At 55.0% G+C, this 18,429-nt stretch overlaps 1 protein-coding gene across 1 annotated transcript in view; it reads left to right on the top strand.

Moving 5' to 3' along the window:
• SUN1 (Sad1 and UNC84 domain containing 1) overlaps window positions 1-18,429 on the top strand; it is a 41,365-nt gene that overhangs the window by 11,079 nt on the left and 11,857 nt on the right. The window contains exons 4-17 of the mRNA XM_040231497.1: window positions 1,366-1,462; window positions 4,977-5,126; window positions 6,648-6,832; window positions 8,236-8,262; window positions 8,370-8,549; window positions 12,486-12,668; window positions 13,083-13,166; window positions 13,336-13,446; window positions 14,564-14,662; window positions 15,176-15,269; window positions 15,833-15,891; window positions 16,112-16,251; window positions 16,986-17,162; window positions 17,796-17,882. Coding sequence (XP_040087431.1) covers window positions 1,366-1,462; window positions 4,977-5,126; window positions 6,648-6,832; window positions 8,236-8,262; window positions 8,370-8,549; window positions 12,486-12,668; window positions 13,083-13,166; window positions 13,336-13,446; window positions 14,564-14,662; window positions 15,176-15,269; window positions 15,833-15,891; window positions 16,112-16,251; window positions 16,986-17,162; window positions 17,796-17,882 — 1,673 coding nt within the window. The remainder of the gene's footprint in view (window positions 1-1,365; window positions 1,463-4,976; window positions 5,127-6,647; window positions 6,833-8,235; window positions 8,263-8,369; window positions 8,550-12,485; window positions 12,669-13,082; window positions 13,167-13,335; window positions 13,447-14,563; window positions 14,663-15,175; window positions 15,270-15,832; window positions 15,892-16,111; window positions 16,252-16,985; window positions 17,163-17,795; window positions 17,883-18,429) is intronic.

The following is an 18,429-nucleotide window of genomic DNA, read 5'->3' as shown; positions in this document are numbered from 1 at the left end:
GCTTGCTGCAACTGGAGGAAAGCCTTGCAGCAGCGAAGACCAGCACAGCCAAAAACAAATAAATAATTTTTATAGAGGTACAGCATTGGAAATGATGAAATCAAACTGTCATTAAAACAAGCAGCAGTGAGGACAGCTTTACCCTGGGGATGGTACTGAGCGGGTGGTAGACAGCAAGGTGGAAGGTCCCTTTGGGAAGGAAGCTGGGCTGGGAGCCCCGCTGGCGCTCCTCTGGTTGCCTGGTAAGCTGCCGCTCGCGGATCTCCGGCAGAGCCATTGTTACCCTCCGCTGGGTGTGGCCCCGCCTGCGGAACCCACGCCGACCCTGGGCTCCGCTGCCCGTGGGGCTCAGGGAGGCACAGGGGCAGGTGCTGAGCACGCACGTGGGCTCAGCGGCAGTCACTGCTCTTTGCCGCGGGAGCTCCAGGTGTCTATTAATAGAGTGACTGCACTGTCTGGCGCGTGTGCTGCCTGGGCCGGAGGAGCGGGGCAGTGGTAAGCAGTGGTGGTTGTTTCTGTGGGAACTCAGGTTTTAAAGGTCTGCCTGGATTGTTTCAAAGAATGTGGGGTGAATTTAAGTACTTTTGGCTTAGTTTATAGCGATCAATCATTTATGTGTGAATGTTTTTTTCCAGGTTTATCTTCTGGTTTTTGAGGAGCAGATTAAGATTCATGTTACTCCTGTGAGGGTGTGGTGGTGTGTTTTTTGTTTTTTTCTTAAGTGTGTATTTTTAGCCAGAGGAAAATTTGAGTCATTTCAAAGAAATCTAGATGACAACCTTGAAAACAATATGTTCAAAACTTTTAAATTTAAAAAGAATCTGTGTTTTTCTTTGGGGAAAAATAAAAGTGTCACCAGAGCTTGTAGCTTGTCTCTTGTTCAGCCTGCAGTCTTCTGATTCTGAGGCACTCAACACTGAAAACTTCCCTTTCGAGGAGTGCACGGGGGTGATCTTGGCCACGGAGCCAGAGTCAGTGCTGTTTGACTTAATAATAACGGAGATTTATTCCCAGGGCGGGAGAACGTTTTGACACCTTCGGGAATTGAGGAGCTACGCCCTGAAGGGGCTTCCGAGCCACCCTGTGTCTTCGCTCCATCTCGCGTTGGTCGGTCTAGGCTTTCCCCCTTCACTTTTGTAGACTCAGCATCTTAGGGAACCCAGTCTGACAGCTAACTACAGTCTGGACTGGGAGCCATGAGAAAACGTGTCTCCTTTGCTTAAAAGGAAAAAGGCAGCCCTGCTTTAACTTTCACCTGGCCCTGTTTGATCAAAGTGTTGGCGCCGGCTCTGTAGTCAGACTGTGCAGGGCTCCTCTGTGTGTCCAGCCTTTAACAGCCTGCGTTGCTTTTCCTCCTCTCTGCAGTATGCTTTGAGACCGTGAACATGGACTTTTCTCGGCTCCACACGTACACCCCTCCCCAGTGTGTTCCCGAGAACACTGGCTACACGTATGCACTCAGGTGAGCTGCACGTGTGCGCGGTCTCGAATGCCGTGGGGCCATTGGGGCTTTTATAGTGCTTGCACCCAGCTGCTTTGTGTTGAAAGTGAAAATGTCTGTGGACTTTATGTTATGCTCTGGTTTTACACAGCTGCTAACTGACATGGAAATCATGAGGGTTTTTTTTTTTGAAAACCAAACGATTCTGATGACTCAGTGATTCGTCACTGCAAATGACTCTTTTAGCCTCCACCCAGGTGGCTGTGGTCTCAAGAGCACATCCGTGTGGTTATGTTGGGGCTTGTGATTTATGGTGATGGCTGAGCAGTTTAAAGTTAACAGAAGTAACCTGGAAGGTGATTTGCCTTTGAGAGGAGGCACCCTGCGCAGAGCCTCAGGGAAGCCTCGTCCCGGAGCATGGCTGCTGGCAGATGCGGTGCTGGGTCTCCTGTCTTTATTTGTACTGTGATTTCGCACTGTGACTGGAAGTGTGAGTCTTAAGAGGTGTTGACTTGCTCTTTGCCTTTCTAGTTTACTAAGTAGGAAGGACAGTTGAGATGAAACTTAAGTATGGTAAAGTTACGGGCCAGTGGCAAAGGGCAGATGTTCCCAGGTTGGTGAGGGTTTGGTTAGCAGACAGGAAAACCTTTGTATCCTGGCGGGATGGTGAGAGCACACGAGGAAGGTGCAGGCGGCAGCTTCACCCTCAGCTTGTCTTCCGAAAATGAGAAATGCAGTCGGAACTTAAAGTTGGAAGATATTTTAAGAAGGATGCTTTGCGGCAACATTAGTCAAAGCTGACAGTTAATGATCTGAGTTTTTAGTCACCAGTTTAGATCATGTCAGGCTTTTCCATAGTAACACGTGCTGTTTTAGGGAAAGTCCTAGTATTTTAGAACAACATGAGTGGGCCAGCTCAAGTAAAGCTCTCCCTTATTCTGTATTTGTGGAGCATAAAAGTAACTCTTGGTAATTTATTTTTAGTTTTTATAACCCATTTAATTTTGTTTTTATAGTTATTTATCTGTTTTTATGATCCATTTTAAAGCCAGTTTTTAAGCACCCCTTTCTCTGGATCTCTCCCCCGGGAGAGCAGCACTGTTTGTTTCGGTCGGGTCACGGTAGCAGGGCCTCGGGCTGGGTGAGGACTGGAGTGGGAAAGGCCGGTGAGCTGAGGTGTGCTGGGGGTGGGATCAGCACAGGGTTCCCACCCGGAGGGGTGCGACCAGGTGTGTGTGGGTCTTGAGAATGGGGATGGTGCTCTGCCGGGCCTGGCAGACATTCAGCTGAGACTCCATGGGGGCAGGGCTCGGGCAGTGCTGGGCAGGGGGTGAGGTTTGGGAGGGAACACTGGAGGCCTTGTGGTTAATGGCAGGAAGGGGACGAGGGAGGGGCAAGGGTGACTTCGCAGCCTGGGAGGGCACAGGAGGAGGGCCTGGGAGAGGAGAGAGGAGGGCCGGTTCATGGGAGGGTGTGTGATACTTAGGCTCCAGAGCTCTACAGGCGGCAGGCACCTTCTGGCCCTCAGCCAGCCCAGATGGGAACCCCAGTGCCCCGGGGGTCAAGGCCCACATCTTGGAAGAGGACATTGGTGGAGGGGTGTTGGTCCACATCTGCGTGGTGAATTCTGACCTGAAATAATTACAGTCTTCATTTAAGAAAATGATGTAAATTAATTTTGGGGGAAAGTAATACCTATATTTTGCATCAACACTATGTCGAGTTTAGCGTCCTCACCCTTCAGTGTGTGTTAGTGCGGCCTTTGTCCTGCCCCCACTCCAGCCTCTAAAGCCAAGAACCTTTTCCTCAAGTTACAGGCGATGCCGCAATAGATACAGCAACTCGAAGCTATTTGTGTTGATTTTCTGTGGGTTTAACATTTTTCAGTGTCAGACCTACAGATCCAGCAGCAGGGCAGGACAGTGAGGGCTCAGATCCCACCAGTGGGATTCCCTGGTGGCTCAAATGGTAAAAAAATTTGCCTGCAATGCGAGAGTCCTGGTTCGATCCCTGGATTGGGAAGATCCCCTGGAGAAGGAAATGGCAACCGACTCCATCCAGTATTCTTGCCTGGGAAATCCCATGGACAGAGGAACCTCGTGGGTATCAGTCCAGGGGGTCGCAAAGGGTCAGACACGACTGAGCGACTAAACACAGTGTGAGATCTGACTCTACGATGAGCTTGATTCTGAAGAGTCTTTTGTGATCGTATTTCTTTGTTCCTGGCTGTGCTGGGTCTCCGTGGCTGCACAGGCTGTTCTCCAGCTGTGGAGGGTGGGGCTGCCCTCTGGTTGTGACGGACGCGCAAGTTCCTCACTGTGGCGGCTTCTCTCGTGAAACATGGGCTCTAAGGCAGCCGGGCTTCAGGAGTCGCAGCTCGTGGGCTCAGGAGTGCTGGCTCCCAGGCTCAGGAGTCTGGTGCAGGGCCTTAGCTGCTCCGTGGCACATGGGATCTTTCGGATCAGGGATCCAGCCGCGTCTCCAGCATTGGCAGGCAGATTCTTTACCACTGAACCACCAGGGGCGCTTCTGGAAATATTTTTATAATACGAAGTAAGTTGCAGAAATGTCAAGACCATTTACTTTACCCCTATGCCCCTGGTCCCCCTGAGTATCTGGACCCTTGGCCCGAGGGTCCACCTTCTGGACATGCCCCCAGGTGTCCCCAGAGTCTCCACCTCCTGCAGATAAACCACTGGGCCTGCCCAGGGCCTCCGGGGAGCAAGGTCCCCCTCTAGCTTCCAGGAGCCCTTTGTTCGAAGCCAGGCCCAAGTTCATGCAACCCCACCCTGTGCCTTGGGCTGCGATTTACTTTTCCCCTGCTTTGCTCCCTGTGGCGGCTGTGGCCTCTCCCTCACCTTCCTTCTTCCTGCCGGGATGTGAGCTCACCTCCTGGAGGTGGGGAGTCCTCACTGTACTGCCCTGCTGCTGGACTGTCGGTAGGACCCCTGCCCCCACGGGGCACGAGCAGGTTCTCCACTCCTCTTTCCGGATCTGGGAAGCTTGCTGCCGGCACAGAAGGGCCTGTGCTTTGGTTTAAGGTAATTACGTGGAAGTGGGTTTTCTTTGTACCATTCGTCTCTGGACTTAACGGTGAGTTAGACGCAAAGCGGCGCTGGTGGCTCAGTCACCGGCTTCCCCTGTCCTCCTGTTTGATTATTCAGCACCTTCCTGGGCTCCCTGTCTCATTAACTGCATTATCAGCCAGGGTCTGCTGTTAACAGTAGAGGTTGTAGTCTTCTGACAGGGTTGACTTCGTGGCCCGTGGCAGGGTGCCGGTGACTTCAGCGCATCTCTCGCCCTTCCCAGAGCCGGCCCTAGACCTGAACCCCAGGCAGGGGCTGCGGTCGGAGCCCATGGAGGGCGTGTCAGCTGTGGGCCGAGTTGGTCCCAGCTTGCTTTTGCTTTGTAGGAAAGGCTTCACATGCTAATGGCTGTTTTTAAAAATTCACGCTAGCTTGCGCATTCTGTTAGTTTGTTTTCAGAGTGGTGCTGTAAACCGGTGCTCATCTCTAACAAGGTTTTCTCCTTCTAGTTCAAGCTATTCTTCTGATGCTCTGGATTTCGAGACTGAACACAAGCTGGATCCTGTATTTGATTCTCCGAGAATGTCCCGCCGCAGTCTGCGCCTGGTCACCACAGCCCGCGCAGCCGGCGACGGCCCCGCGGGGGACGGCGCGGCCAGGTGAGCGAGACGCGGGCCGCGCGCCGCGCTCCGGGCTGCAGACCCTCACTGTTGGCGGTTCACGCTGTGTGTGTGCACAGAGGTGCTCACACGGTTCCAGCTCAGCTGTGGACAAGGCTGAAACCAGGGCTGGGGTGTGTGGGTCTAGAGGGTGAGGACACCCCTGCTTTCGGGCCAGTGTTCCCCGCTCATCCGCGTGCAGGCTCCCAGTGGAGAGCAAGGGGGCCTGCCCGCCGTCGCGCGGCCCTGCGGCCTCCCGTGTCACCGGCGCTTGGAGTCTGCTTGTGAACTCTGTGGACCCACGGGCACACGCCTCAGTTTAGGTGTTTCCCTGTGTTCACGGTTGTCTTGCTGACTTGATTGCGGACATGCGTGTGGAGTGTGCAGGATCCCTGTGCTGTTTAGAGATGAAGAATGAGAGTAACAGCTCTTCTTCAGCTTTGCTCGGTGAAGAGCGACGGGTCTCCAGCCTGAGTAGTTGTCTCTTGGGAGTGGGCTGCTGACTGGTGAGAGGACAGGCCTCTGGGCTGGCAGCAGGGCTGGGCGTGAGCGTCTGTGGCACCGCCTCCCCGTCCACAGGACACACGTGCACACTGTGCCCCCTGCGGCCACGTGCGGCTCACGTGCAGGGAAGCTCCTGGGCGTCCTGGTTCGGGGCTCACACTGGGCCGGCTGCGGGCTCCCCAGCTCTGACAGGCTGCAGCCCTGTCCCCGGGACTCCAGGACCAGGCTTCCTGGGCTGTGTGCTCGGGGGCCTTCCTGTCTCCACGCCGTCCCTGGGCTGCAGGAGAGGGAGCTTGTCCTCATGGGCTTGCTCTCCGTCGCCGCGGTGAGCCCAGTGCAGAGAGGACCTGGTGGCAGCCTCTCCTCGCTGTGCTGGATGCGGCTCTGTGTCCACTGTGACTGAGAAACTGCAGGGTCTGCCTGTGGTGCCGTGACTTGTGTTTTAAGTGTGAACCCCTTTGGGGTCACGAAGTGAAAGCCGCCCAGTGGTGTCCGACTCTTTGAGAGCCATGGACTGTGGAGTTCGTGGAGTGCTCCAGGCCAGAACCCTGGAGCGGGCAGCCTTCCCTTCTCCAGGGGCTCTTCCCAACCCTGGGATTGAACCCAGGTCTCCCGCATTGCAGGCGGATTCTTCACCAGCAGAACCACAAGGGAAGCCCAAAAACTCTGGAGTGGGCAGCCTTCCCTTCTCCAGGGGATCTTCCAGACCCAGAAATCAAACTGGGGTCTCCTGCATTGCAGGAAGATTCTTTACCAACTTGAGCTATCAGGGGTCATGGGCCCCTAGGTAATCCAAAAACTACCTGTGCATACAATTTTCAAAGGAGTTACTGGAGCCCAGCTTAGCAGCTCCTGTGTTAGATTAATAGGCGTCTTATTATATAGCAAGAAGGACGTAAGAGAACATTACTTTAACGACACTTCATTGTCAGGCAAAGATTTTGGGTTGGGAAAAGGTAGTCATTTGTATTTGCTAGACAGAGTTTGTAGACTTGTTCCTCACCGTTTCTTTTTTAGACTAACCAGACAGCGCGGCAGCGCACACAAGTCGGCGTTTAGCGTCCACCACAGCTCGAGGAAGGCCCTGTCCTCGGCTGCCAGCCGTAGCGGCTCGGGCACCGTGCAGGCCGCCGCCTGTCTGCGGCCTCCTGTGCTGGATGAGTCTCTGATCCGTGAGCAGACCAAAGTGGCCCACTTCTGGGGTGAGTTGTCCCTGGTGATGTCCCCGGTTGTCCTGAGAAGAATGGGTGTTGGGGCCAGCTTGTCGCTTTGCCCCTTCCTGGTGGGGGGAGCCCAGTGAACGTTTGAGGCCTTCCTCTGAATCAGATTGGAAATGCCAGGAAACCACCTCCCTTGGCCAAGCACGTGTCCTGCTGCGGAAGGTGGCGTGGAGGGCTTGGGCCAGGCTCACGACCATCTGATGCGGGACTTCTGTGCGCTGTTGACGCGCAGTCACTGGTACACTCAGCAGCGTGGTTTCAGGCTCTGGGCCAGTTTCTGACTCGTTGGAAGGCACCTGGTGAAGACAGGCCGACTCAGAGGCGATGTGGCTGTGACCTGGCTCCCTGGGCGGCAGCAGCATGCCCCACCCTCACTGCAGAGGGCACGGCGGCCGCAGAGGCGCCTGCTGGGGGGGCCGCAAGCTGCTGTGTCCCCGTGACGCCCAGGCTGTCCCTTTGGAGGAGACGTGGAGACTGGATTGGCTCTAAACATGGCGTGTGCTGGTCTGGGGAGGCCTGGCGCACACCGTGGTTTTGTTTTGTTCACCAGCGGAGTAGCGCCTGGGCAACAGAGGGGCGAGCGCACCGACGCTACGGTTCCTGCCTGCTCCTCCACTCACAGGGCGTGTGAGCATGTCAGATGGGGGGGTGTGAGCTTGTCAGATGGGGGTGCGGCTGTGAGACGGGTGTGGCTGTGCGACGGGGGGGTGTGAGCATGTCAGATGAGGGGTGCGACTGTGAGACGGGGGTGTGCGGCTGTGACACGGGGGTGTGCGGCTGTGAGACGGGTGTGGCTGTGCGACGGGGGGTGTGAGCATGTCAGATGAGGGATGCGGCTGTGAGAAGAGGGGTGTGTGACTGAGACGAGGGGTGTGTGACGGTGTGAGGTGGGGTGTGTGGGTGTATGTGACAGGGTGTGTGAGCATGTGGGATGGATGTGTGAGTGTGTGAGAGATGGTGTCTGAGTGTGGGAGATGGGATGGTGTGTGTGAGGTGGAGGGGTGTGTGTGTGAAATGGCGTGGTGTGTGTGAGGGGGTGTGTCAGTGTGTGTGAGATAATGGGTGGTGTGGTGTGTGAGGGGTGGGGGTGTGTGTGTGTGTGTAGGGGTGTGTGAGTGTGTGTAAGACGAGGGAGAGGTGTGTAAGCGTGTGAGACAAAGAGTGTGTGTAGGCATTTTCCCCAGAGGTGCACTTTGTCCTGGAACGGAAAGCAGACGTTTGCGGGCGCCTCGCGGAATCTCCATTAATCGTAGGCCTTGTAGGGAGTCAGTCTTGACCAGGGCCGTGATGCTCACTCATGAGCGTTGTAACCTTTATTTTTGCTTGCGTGCATCTTGTCCTGTTTTGATGATTGTAGCTCAATAGCAAAAAAATGTGTTTTTTAGGTCTTGACGATGACGGAGATCTTAAAGGTAATTATTTTCCTCCTTTTCTTCCCCATGTTTCTCAAGATGGACGTTTTAGTTAGATATCTTCAGATTGTAACGAGGAGGTTCCATCTGTTCTTTGCAAACTCTAGGTGGGAATAAAGTCGCCATTCAGGGAAACGGTGAGGTGGCCGCGGGAGCCGCGGCCGGGAGCAACGGCTACACCTGCGGTGACTGCAGCCTCCTCTCCGAGCGCGAGGGCGTGCTCACCGCCGCCCCTGCAGCCCACGGCCCGGCCTCCAGGATCTACTCCAGGGACAGGAATCAGAAACGTAAGTCTTGCTCTTTTAAAAGTAAGGAAAAGAGTTCATGTCCAAATACTAGCTGTTCCATTTTCTCCTTATCAGCCTTGTCTTGAGGCCTCCTGGTCTGCACGGTTGTACCACAGACGGGAGCTCAGAGTGATCCTTTAAGAGATGCACCCACGAGCTGAGCTCTGCTGCTGCCCCTCCTCTTCCAGCCTGCGGTTGCTGTGGTGGGCCTCGTCCCTAGGAGCGTTTGAGAGTCTGTTTGAACTTCAGAGTAAGCAGGAGAAACCCTGTTCCAAATGGACCTGCAGGGCTGTGCAGCCCGTGCAGACGCACTCTTCCTTCCTGAGGGCCGCAGGCTCCAGGTGCCTCAGGAGGCGGCGGGCCGCGGGCCATCTCTGGTCTCTGTGGGTCACCGTCCTGACTGCGGGGACAGCCCACCGGAGCACGGGGGTGCTAGGTGGCACGGGGCACACCAGCCTTTCTGGGAGGGTGGCAGGCATGGCGGAGGGTCATGCAGGGCAACCACTGACTGGCAGGGGGAGGCCCTTGGGCCCCCGTGTGCCTGCTTGATTGGTTCTGATCAACCCCTGCCAGAGAGAGTCAGCCCCTGCTGGGTCTCCATGGAGAGCACAGCTACAGAGGCTCCTCTGGGGGCCGCCTGGCCGAGGTGCCCCTCCAGCAGCTTCACGGCCGCTGTGGTTGCTCTTTGCCTTCAGGTGTGGGATGCTGGGAGCGCCTGACCTGAAACCCGCGCTGCGTTGTTTCCAAGCCCTCAGTCCCGCGTCTGTGTGATCCGAGCGCTGGTCTGCTTGGCAGGGCCGGGGGACACGCCATGCAGGCGGGCAGGGTCGGGAGGGGACAGTGGGGGGGGGCGGGCGGCGCCCCTGTGCTGGTCTCGCCATGAAGGAGGACGGCCCCAGGCCGACTCCAGTTCCATTTCCGCACCGTATCCCGTGGCTGGGAGCTCTGTTTTGCCAGTTGCCGTGTTCCTGCCCTCCTCAGGGCTGCCAGAACAGTGGGGACGCTGTGAGGGGAAGGGCAGGGAGTTGGTTGCCACAGAGACCCATGCCCCGCGCGCTCACCCTGCCCGGGGCTCTGTGCCGTGACCTCCCTGGCCCCCGGAGCAGCCCCCCGGGACGGCTGTGCCCCTTGTGGTCGCTCTTAGCATCATCACCCCGTCCTGCAGACCAGGAAACAGGCTCAGCCAGCTTCAGACGCTTGCTGGCGAGTGACGGAGTCAGACCTGGCCCCCGAGCCGCTGGTCCTCTGGGAGCTCCCTGGGGGCTGGGGCCCAGGGCCTCACGCTTGATGTGCCGCACGTCGGGCAGTGAGGCTGCATTTGAAGCTTGCTGTTGCCGCGTGAGGCGCAGCGCCCTCCTTAGGGTGAAAGCGCGCCCCACACGCTGCCCTCAGCGTCGCCCGCCTGTGGCCGTGTCTGTCCCTCGACCCGGCTGCGGCTCTGTTGCTGGCTGCCAGCCACTCGTCCTGACCGCCGGGGACGGTGGCCTGAGCCCCGCTGCACCGGAGGTGGAGTCTTCAGGGGGAGCTTCTGGATCCTCACCCCACTTCCTGCTTCAGTCGGTCTTGAGTATTTGGGGGAGAAAACCAGGTACGGGTCTCGGGGCTTTGCCCCCACTGTGCTCCTTGTCGTAGATCACAGCAGTGCTCTGTGGAGCTGGTGCCAGCTGACTTACCTTTGAAAAAAGTTTGTTCCTAATTATTTGAGAGAAACGTTTATCAAAGAACTTTTGAAAACCTCAGAGGTGTGCAGGGAGAAAAATTAGCATAACTTGTAACTTGTACGCAGAGGCTCTTATCTCTGTTGTGTGGTTTAGGTCACACTGTTGTGGAATCTGTTATATGAGCATATTTACTCAAAACATGCATAATAATCAGAAGCTAACCCCAGCCCACAGTTTCTTTCCGTACATTCTCATTGCGGAATCTTTAAGTAGCGCAGGTAAGCTCAGTCCCTCCCTGTTCCTCCCCAGTCCCTGTCTGGTGTCCGTTCTGGAGGGACCTTCACCTCACCCGTTCACTGGAATAAAGAGGTGAAAGTCGCATAGCGTGGACTGAGCTGTCTGCCGTTTTAGAGGATCGGTTCAGCGTCTTCACGCTCCTGCAGAGACGCGGAGTGTTTTGTCTTTGCTTCCAGTAGGTGGTTTTGCAGGTTGTTTCGTGTTAAAACAGTGATTGCCGTGAACTTAGATTTTGCCGTGAACTTAGATTTTGCCGTGAACTTAGATTCTTTTTGATTCCTAAAGTTGCATTTATGATTGTATTGAAATCTGTTCAGTTGGTGTAGAGGTGGACATTCAGGCTTGGCTGTTTGTACACGTCTACAAACTGTGTTTTCTTTGGGTATGCGTGAGTTCGTGCACAAGTCTTCAGGGAAGGCAGGCCCGAAGCAGCACAGCTGTGTTACACACCGCGCATCCTGTCTGAGCCGTGCAGTTTCTGAGTCTGAAACCTGATAGGTTGAGTGCATTGTAGAAAAAATACGGTTTTCTGGGCTACATCAGAAAGGCCTTAAAAGCCTTGCACATGCTTCCCTTGGACATTGAGCAGTGTCCAGCAGAGCAGGATGCTAAGGAACAGCCCTGACCGAGCCTGTCCTCTGCGGAAGCCACAGTCAGCAATTAAACACACTTAAAACCTGTTGCAGCCGGCAGCTTCTGAACCATTATCATCGCCAGTGAAAGCAGGTTGTGTATAGTGTCAGTTGAGATAGATTGTTCCCGTTGGCCTCCCAGCAGACTGACCAGGACTGCTCCCCTGCATGGCCAGCTGAGGGTCCCATTCCTGTTCTCTCGCTAAGTAGGAGTGTTTGTATTTTTGTTCTTTTAAATGTTGCCAATTGATGAATGAAAAGTGGATTTTGGTGTTTTGGATTGTCAGTGAAACAGGCCGTGGATTAACCTGCTCGTTAATTTTTTCCTGTTTTTACTGGTCTCTGTATAAAGTTTACACCGTGGTGTCAAACGCAGAGGACCGCGAGTGGAGGAGCGCAAAGCTGACCTGATGGGGTTTCTGGTCCCAGTTTTTTTTTTTTTTTTTTTGGTTCAGATCTCCATTTCACAAGCAGCCTAGTGCTTTACTCAGGCCATTTGGGGAGAGGGTTGGAGCTCTGACCTTATTTCTTAGAAATCACTCGCGTACAGATCCCTGCAGTCCCCATGGCTTCGCGTGTGTGCCCTGACCTCACAGAGCTGAGTCGGGGTGCATGGACGGGACCGCTTCTCCCTGCTCCTGGCGGGCCCATCTCCAGGCCGCCCTGTGGTTGTCACGGGGCAGGAACGAGCCTCATTCTTCAGCTGCCACTCGGTGAAGAAACTCTTTTTCAGTGATAGCAGTTTCTAGGCGCTGTGAATTGTAGACGCCGCCCTGCGTGTTGTGGGTTATGGGGCTGCAGTGTCTGTCCTGACATGGTGCTGCGGAGAGGGAGCCAGCGGCGGGCGGGCACCCTCGACCGGGCACCCGAAGTGCACGGAGGCTTGGTGTCCGGGTCGCTGTCCTCGTCCCCTGCTGCACGAGCTGTGGAGCGCCTGTGAGGGGGCTGCCCCTCTCGGAGGGGCTTCTTGCAGCTGGGAGCACAGTGGGCTTGCTGGGCCAGAGGTCAGGGCAGAGGCCGTTTGCCAGCTTCTGAAAGCGGCGGTGTTCTCAGAGCCCGTGCCCACCGCAGCCAGCCGCGGAGAGACGCGTGTGGCGCTGCCAGTGCCCTCGGGGACGGCTGGTTTGTGGCTCTGCCGAGCAGGGGCCTACTTAAAAGCGGGTTCCAGGGGATGCCATGGCTGTAGAGGTTAAGACTGCGAGTTTTCACTGCCCAGGTTGAGTTCCTCGTTGGGGAACTGAGCCCACAAGCTGCATGGCACGGCCAGAAAAAAGGTGGGTCCCGCCTTAGCTGAAGTGCGTCACCCCACCTTGCCGGAAGAGTAACTGCTCGCGGTCTCTCAGCAGGCTGCGCTGCCCGCCGCGGGGATGGCGTCTGGTCGCTGGCCGTGCGCAGCTTGGCACCCTGTGCCTCGTTCTTGGTGCACCTTTTCCAAGTGGTTTTAATGAAGCTCAATTATGCATCAGAAAATTACAAATTGAAAAGTTGCGAATCAAAAAGCTATGAGTCAGAAAGCCATGAATCAAAAGGTATTTAAATAATTTTTTCCTCTTTCCACCAAATCGTGCGCTTTCAAAGTGGAGAAAACACTCCTCCCCACGCAACGCTTCGCTCACGCCCTCCTCTTGACCTGTGCGGCCTTTCTCTCTCTCTCTTGCTTGCAGCCTTGCTCTGCACCTCTCTCTCTCTCTCTGCAGTTCTGGACGTTTCCTGGACGTCGATCAGCACTTAAACAGTAAATAAAAAGTTAATACGCTCATCTTTTTATTCTTACGACCTTTTTAAAGTAAAAAAGATCATCTGAGTAGCATTTAGAATGATGTTTCAAAAGCGACTGAAGCGGGCCCACCTTGTGCGCTGGCGGGCGTGTCCGGGCAGGCAGCCCCCGCCCCTCGGCGCCCTGCAGAGCCCGTCCCGCTCAGCCCCTCTCACCTGTGTTGCAGCTCATTCCAGTCACTGTGGGAGGACGGACGCGAGCGCGCGCCTCACTGAGGACGGCCACCTCCGTGCAAACGGGGCGTCGCTGTGTAAGTATGGCGGGCCCTCAGGCCGGGAGCCAGTAGCAGCGGCGGCGCTGGCTGGGAGTTTGCGTGAATTGAGTTTCCTGCTCGTTTCAAACTGCCGTTGCTGCGCACCCTTGAGATCAACGGGGTGCATGTCCATCTGTCCAATTAACTGCTTGTCCCGCCCCTGCAGGCGACGACTGTAAGGGGAGGAAGCGCCTGGAAACGCACGTCGCCACCCACCCGCAGCGCTGGCGGCCAGGAGGGCTGGCAGGGACCCTGGGGCTCGCCCTGGCGCACGCAGGTTGTCCGGCGCTGCTTTCGTGCCAGTTCAGACACGCGTCTGTCGTCACTGTCACAGATGATCCTTGTTCTCTGTTTCTTTGTGCTTGAAATTCAAGGGCTTAGTAAAACCGACAGGGAAGTAGTAACTTTGGTTTAAAATATGGAGACTATCATTCTTGAAAAGCTTCTCTGCAAGTGTATCTAGCGTAAATGAAGCGTGTGGAGAGGAGCACGTTCGAGGTGAACTGAGTGGCTGAGAAGAGCCGGGCCTGGGTGGGCGCTGTCGCCCGGGACTCGGGGCTGGGCCGGAGCCTGTGCGGCCCGCGCGTGGCAGAGACGGCTATGCTTTCAGCTCGTGCCTGCCAGCCTCTTGGCAGAGGGGCGCTAGTCCTTTTAAAAAGCTGAACTTCAAAAATTTTTGTCTCTCATTGTTAATTAATAAACATGAAGCTATAGATTAAAAAAAAAAAAAGATAAGCCTCTAACACCATGTGTCTTTACACATCAGCTGAGTTGGAATCACTTAACATTTTCGGGAGTCAGCACACAAATGCTGTGAGTGTTTAACTTCCCGTGGTCACTCTAAAATGAGAACCGCTGTCTCGCAAGCAGCATTCTGCCTCATGTCAGGCGCGACGTCTGGCAGAAAGCTTGCTGTGCTTTATTCTGTCACCCAGTGGGGCTGCTGGTGGTGATTCCGAGATACTTTTCGCCAGTGTGGGGAGATTTCATTCTGGTGTCTGAGTGACCACTGTCTCACCCAGAGCCTATTAACTGCTGGCGTGCATGGCGTGTACTTACTGTACGTGATTGCAGTGTCTCTCTGGTACACGTTCTGCCTGCAGCCGCTGCACGTGTGTGCAGGGCAGCTGCCAGCCAGCCCCCGTGGGTTTATGAGAAACCTCTGCGTTTTACATCCTACATGTCCGTAGGCAGAAGTGAGTGAAAACGGCCGCAACCCGGAGCAGGGATCTCCCAAGTTAGTGCCAGCGTCTTGCTTGGGCGTAGGCCGGCCAGTGGCTGTTGTGAGGGGAGGCTGTGGGCTCAGTCGCGCGGGTGTGGTGCGGACAGGCGCTGCCCCGGGGCCGGGGCTGGTGTCTGAAGGCGCCCCTCCTGCCACATCCTCTCCGGCACAGGTCAGCTCCCGGGGCAGGCGCTGCGCAGGGCTGGAGCCGCAGGATGGCACGTGTCCCGGATGCTGCTGCCGGTGCTCTGCTGGGCCACGGCCGCCCCAGGTGCTTACTTTGGCCTTCCGCGTTAGTGCCTCTTGGCTTTTGGCGGCTAAGCGCCTGCAATAAACTGTTTACCTAGCCAAGTAAACATTTCATTTTCGCTTTTCGTGCTTTCATCCTCATGTAGCTTGCTCTGCCCTTTATTAGAAATGCTCCCGATGGCATCCTGTGCTTCAGGCTGCACGGGCAGGCTTCGTTTCTCCGTGGGTGGGGTCTGTGTGGGTCTAGCTGCTCACTGTTGCGTGCTCGGGGGCGCGTGGACTTGGTGTCTCCCTGCTGTACTTTGTGTTCGCCGTGTTGCTTTGTGGCTCATTCATCTTCCTGTTTGAGTGACGGGCATTCCTGCTGCGGTGACTAAGCACCTGGGTACCTCACCCCTAGCTTCATCTTGACAGACTTTCAAGTGTCTGGTAACACATTTCCTGTGCTTCTGGCGTATCTTCACAAAACTGGTCCATTAGGGATTTGTTCTTCCTAAAAACATCTCCACAGGACCTTTGGTGTTTTCTCTTCTAGGGAAGGCAGCATCAGAAGTGTTCTGGTGGCTTGGGATTGGATGGTACCAGTTTGTTACTTTGATCTCTTGGCTGAACGTGTTTCTTCTAACAAGGTAAGGAAGCCGATACATGTCAGCTGGGTGTTTTAAAAAGCTGATTTTGCGCTGATTTCATGATCTCATTTGACTTAACCATTTTATATTTTGTAAAGTGCTTTTGTATTCTTACATAATTTTTCCAGCCACTCCTGTGCAAAGGGAAAGGCAGGCGTCACCAGGGAGACTGGTGTGCGGAGGTTGAGCAGCGCGTCCTAGAGCTCAGGACTGGGCCCGGGCCCCTGGCTCCCTCTCTGGTGCACTCGCCCTGGCACCAGGGTGCCCCTGTGGGCCAGTGCCTGTGGCCCCTGAGTGCCCTCCTGTGCACCCAGCCCAGCGTGTTGACAGTTAATGACCTGTTGGCTTGTTCACGTGGGCCCTGAGGACAGCCCTGCGTGGGCAGGTTCTCTTGTAGGTGTCTGCTGACCTTGTGTGTAAAGCTAGCTGCATTTCTTGGCCTGTGGACTTCCCATGTGAAATGAGAGCGGGGGGTGCGTTTTGTATAAAATTGCCTAGCAAGGGCAGACAGGACGGTAAGCCCTGCTTTTCGCTTTTCCCAAGTTACATCTTTTCATTCCTAGGTGCCTTCGAAATATTTGCAAGTTTTTAATCTTGCTCATTCCACTATTACTTTTACTGGGTAAGTGCAATTTAACTTTGTTACCTTACATGCCTAGTATGTACACACGCACATGTCTGTGAATTAGTGGAGAAGCAGAGCGTTTACATGTCTTGTCACTGAAGAGCAGTGTGTGCACGCGTGTGTACAGGTGCTTTTTCTGCAGAGCGTTTACATGTCTGTCATTGAGCAGTGTGTGCACACACGTGTACAAGTGCTTCTTCTCTGATTTGAGGTGCAGGTGTTTCGTTATGGGGCCAGGGTGACGTCCTCTCACTCCTGCCTGTGTTAAACTGGACACACAGCCACAGAGTGCAGAGAGTGGATGACCCCGGGACCACGCTCACACCCGCTGCCTCCCATGCCAACCAGCCTCTGCAGGTAATCAGTCAGGAGACCCGCTTCCCTGACATTGCAGTCTGTTCTCCCAAGCGAGTTTCTGCATTCCTTGTAAACGACAGGGCAGTTCAGCTGGGCTCCTTCCCTGTTCTGAAACAGTTCAAGTAATGCATACAGGCACGCCTCAAGTACTGTGTTAGCTCAAGTATCACACGGATTTTTGGGTTTCCTGGTGCGTATGAAAGTTACGTTTACGTTATGGTACTTTAAGTGTACAATAGTATTACATCTGGAAAAACAATGTACAGACCTTAACTGAAAATACTTCACTGTTAACACATGCTAACCATCGTCTCAGCCTTTAATGAATCATATAATGCTTTTGCTGGTGGAGAGTTTGAAATATTTTGAGAATTACCCAAGTGTGATACAGACACAGGAGCACAGGCTCCTCTGTGCAGTTAGGAAGGTGCGTGGACAGAACCTTGCCTGTGAAAACGCAGTACCTGTGCAGCTCAGTGGAGTTCCATATTCCAGTCCATCTCATCATTCAGTTCATCTTCACTTAAAAAAAGAGTTTTCATTACTTTGGAAAATGTAGAAAGCAGAAAATAAAAACCACCTATAGGCTTCCATGTAAAGGAACTCACTAAAGAGGAACGTTTCTCTGTCTTTTCCTTCGGGCTGTGTGAGTTGTAGTTGACGTTTTCCTGTAGCGCTCTGCTTTGCTGTCTGGACTTGTCTTTTTGTCCCCTTTGGAACCTCTTACTCTCCAGGTTGGCGATGAGGCCTTCCACTGGCGTCGGATGCGTGAGGTGGAGAGGCAGGTGGCCACGTTGTCGGGACAGTGTCACAGACACGATGAGAGGCTAGGACAGCTGGGGGCTTTGCTCCAGAAGCTGCAGGCTCGGGTGGACCTGGCGGACGGCAGCCGGGAGCGGGGCTCACCCCCGGTGAGGAGTGTGGGGGGGGCGGCGTCTCAAGGGGGCTGGCGCTGGTGGGCTCCCGGGCTCCACAGCGACACCAGGGGGTTCTCAGGCACAGGGAGCAGGTGGGCCCTGCGGTGGCCGGCGCTGTGGTGCTCTGGCCACTCCCGAGGAGAAGTCCCGGGTGAGGGCAGGGTGGGGCAGGCGGAGAGGCCTGTGGGGGTTGCCCAGGAGGTGGGGCAGGCTGCAGCTGGGCACACGGCTGTCCCTGGCCTGCAGTTATTTTGTGAGTGGATTGAACACAGTTGCATGAAATTTTACTGTCACTGAACTGAAGATTTGCTCAAAGCCGTTATTTAAAATATCTCAAGATCATGAGATAGTTAAGAGCAGCTCTAGTCCTTATGGAACCATGAGATTTTATATATATATGTTTCTTGTCTCATCTGTTTGGTTCTCAAAGAAAGGATTGTCAGTCCGTTTTCCTGAAAACCACCGTAGGGCAGGTTTCAGACCCAGAACTTAGACCCAGAGAAGATGTCCTCTCTGCGGGGTGCTGTGGCGGGCTGTGCTGTGGAGGAATGGCACGGCCTGCCTGACAGGTTTGGGCTTATTTGAGGCTTAATTTTCTCTACTATTTTTCATTCATTTTCCCTCAAGACTGACTGTGTGAGGCTTCACCAAGAGCATGAATTGCGTATCTCCAGCCTGGAAGATGTGCTTGGAGAACTGACAGAGAGATCTGAGGTATTCACGCCCTGACCTTTCACTTTTGGCCCCAGCAGCGCAGTGTCCTTGACAAAAGTCAGCAGTCGTCCTGCGTCCACATCCCCAGCCTGTCTGGAGGTGCTGCCGTAGGGCGTTTGCTGCCGTCCTCTGTGAGACTAAAAAGCAGTATTTCCGCGTGCCCCCGTTTCCCTGGATGGCTCCGGTGTGTGTTAGTGCTTCCCACGCGTGTCCAGCTCACGGGCTCCAAGCCGTCTTTTAGAGGGGAAGGGTCTGAGCCAGGTGTGGGGTGGGGCAGGCTCGCCTCGCCGTCTCCCACCTCTGTGGGGTGACGGTGTCTGTGGGCAGGGACAGGAGCAGCACCCTGACCCTTCTTGCAGAGGGATTTTCTGGGGGATGTCTGGTCTCGCCAGGTGTTGAAGAGGTAGAGAGAGGAGGCCTGGGGGCGCTGAGGGGGTGGAGCTGCTGCTTCAGGGGAGACCATAGCCCTCAGGGTGGGGCTGGCCGCAGACGGCAGCCGAGGCGGCCTGTTCACTTTGTTCATCGATTGGAAGTTTCCATGGCCGCC

The sequence above is a fragment of the Oryx dammah genome, unplaced genomic scaffold (assembly GCF_014754425.2).
Source record: "Oryx dammah isolate SB20612 unplaced genomic scaffold, SCBI_Odam_1.1 HiC_scaffold_2, whole genome shotgun sequence".
Lineage (NCBI taxonomy): Eukaryota > Metazoa > Chordata > Mammalia > Artiodactyla > Bovidae > Oryx > Oryx dammah.
This window is presented reverse-complemented; position numbering and strand designations above follow the sequence as displayed.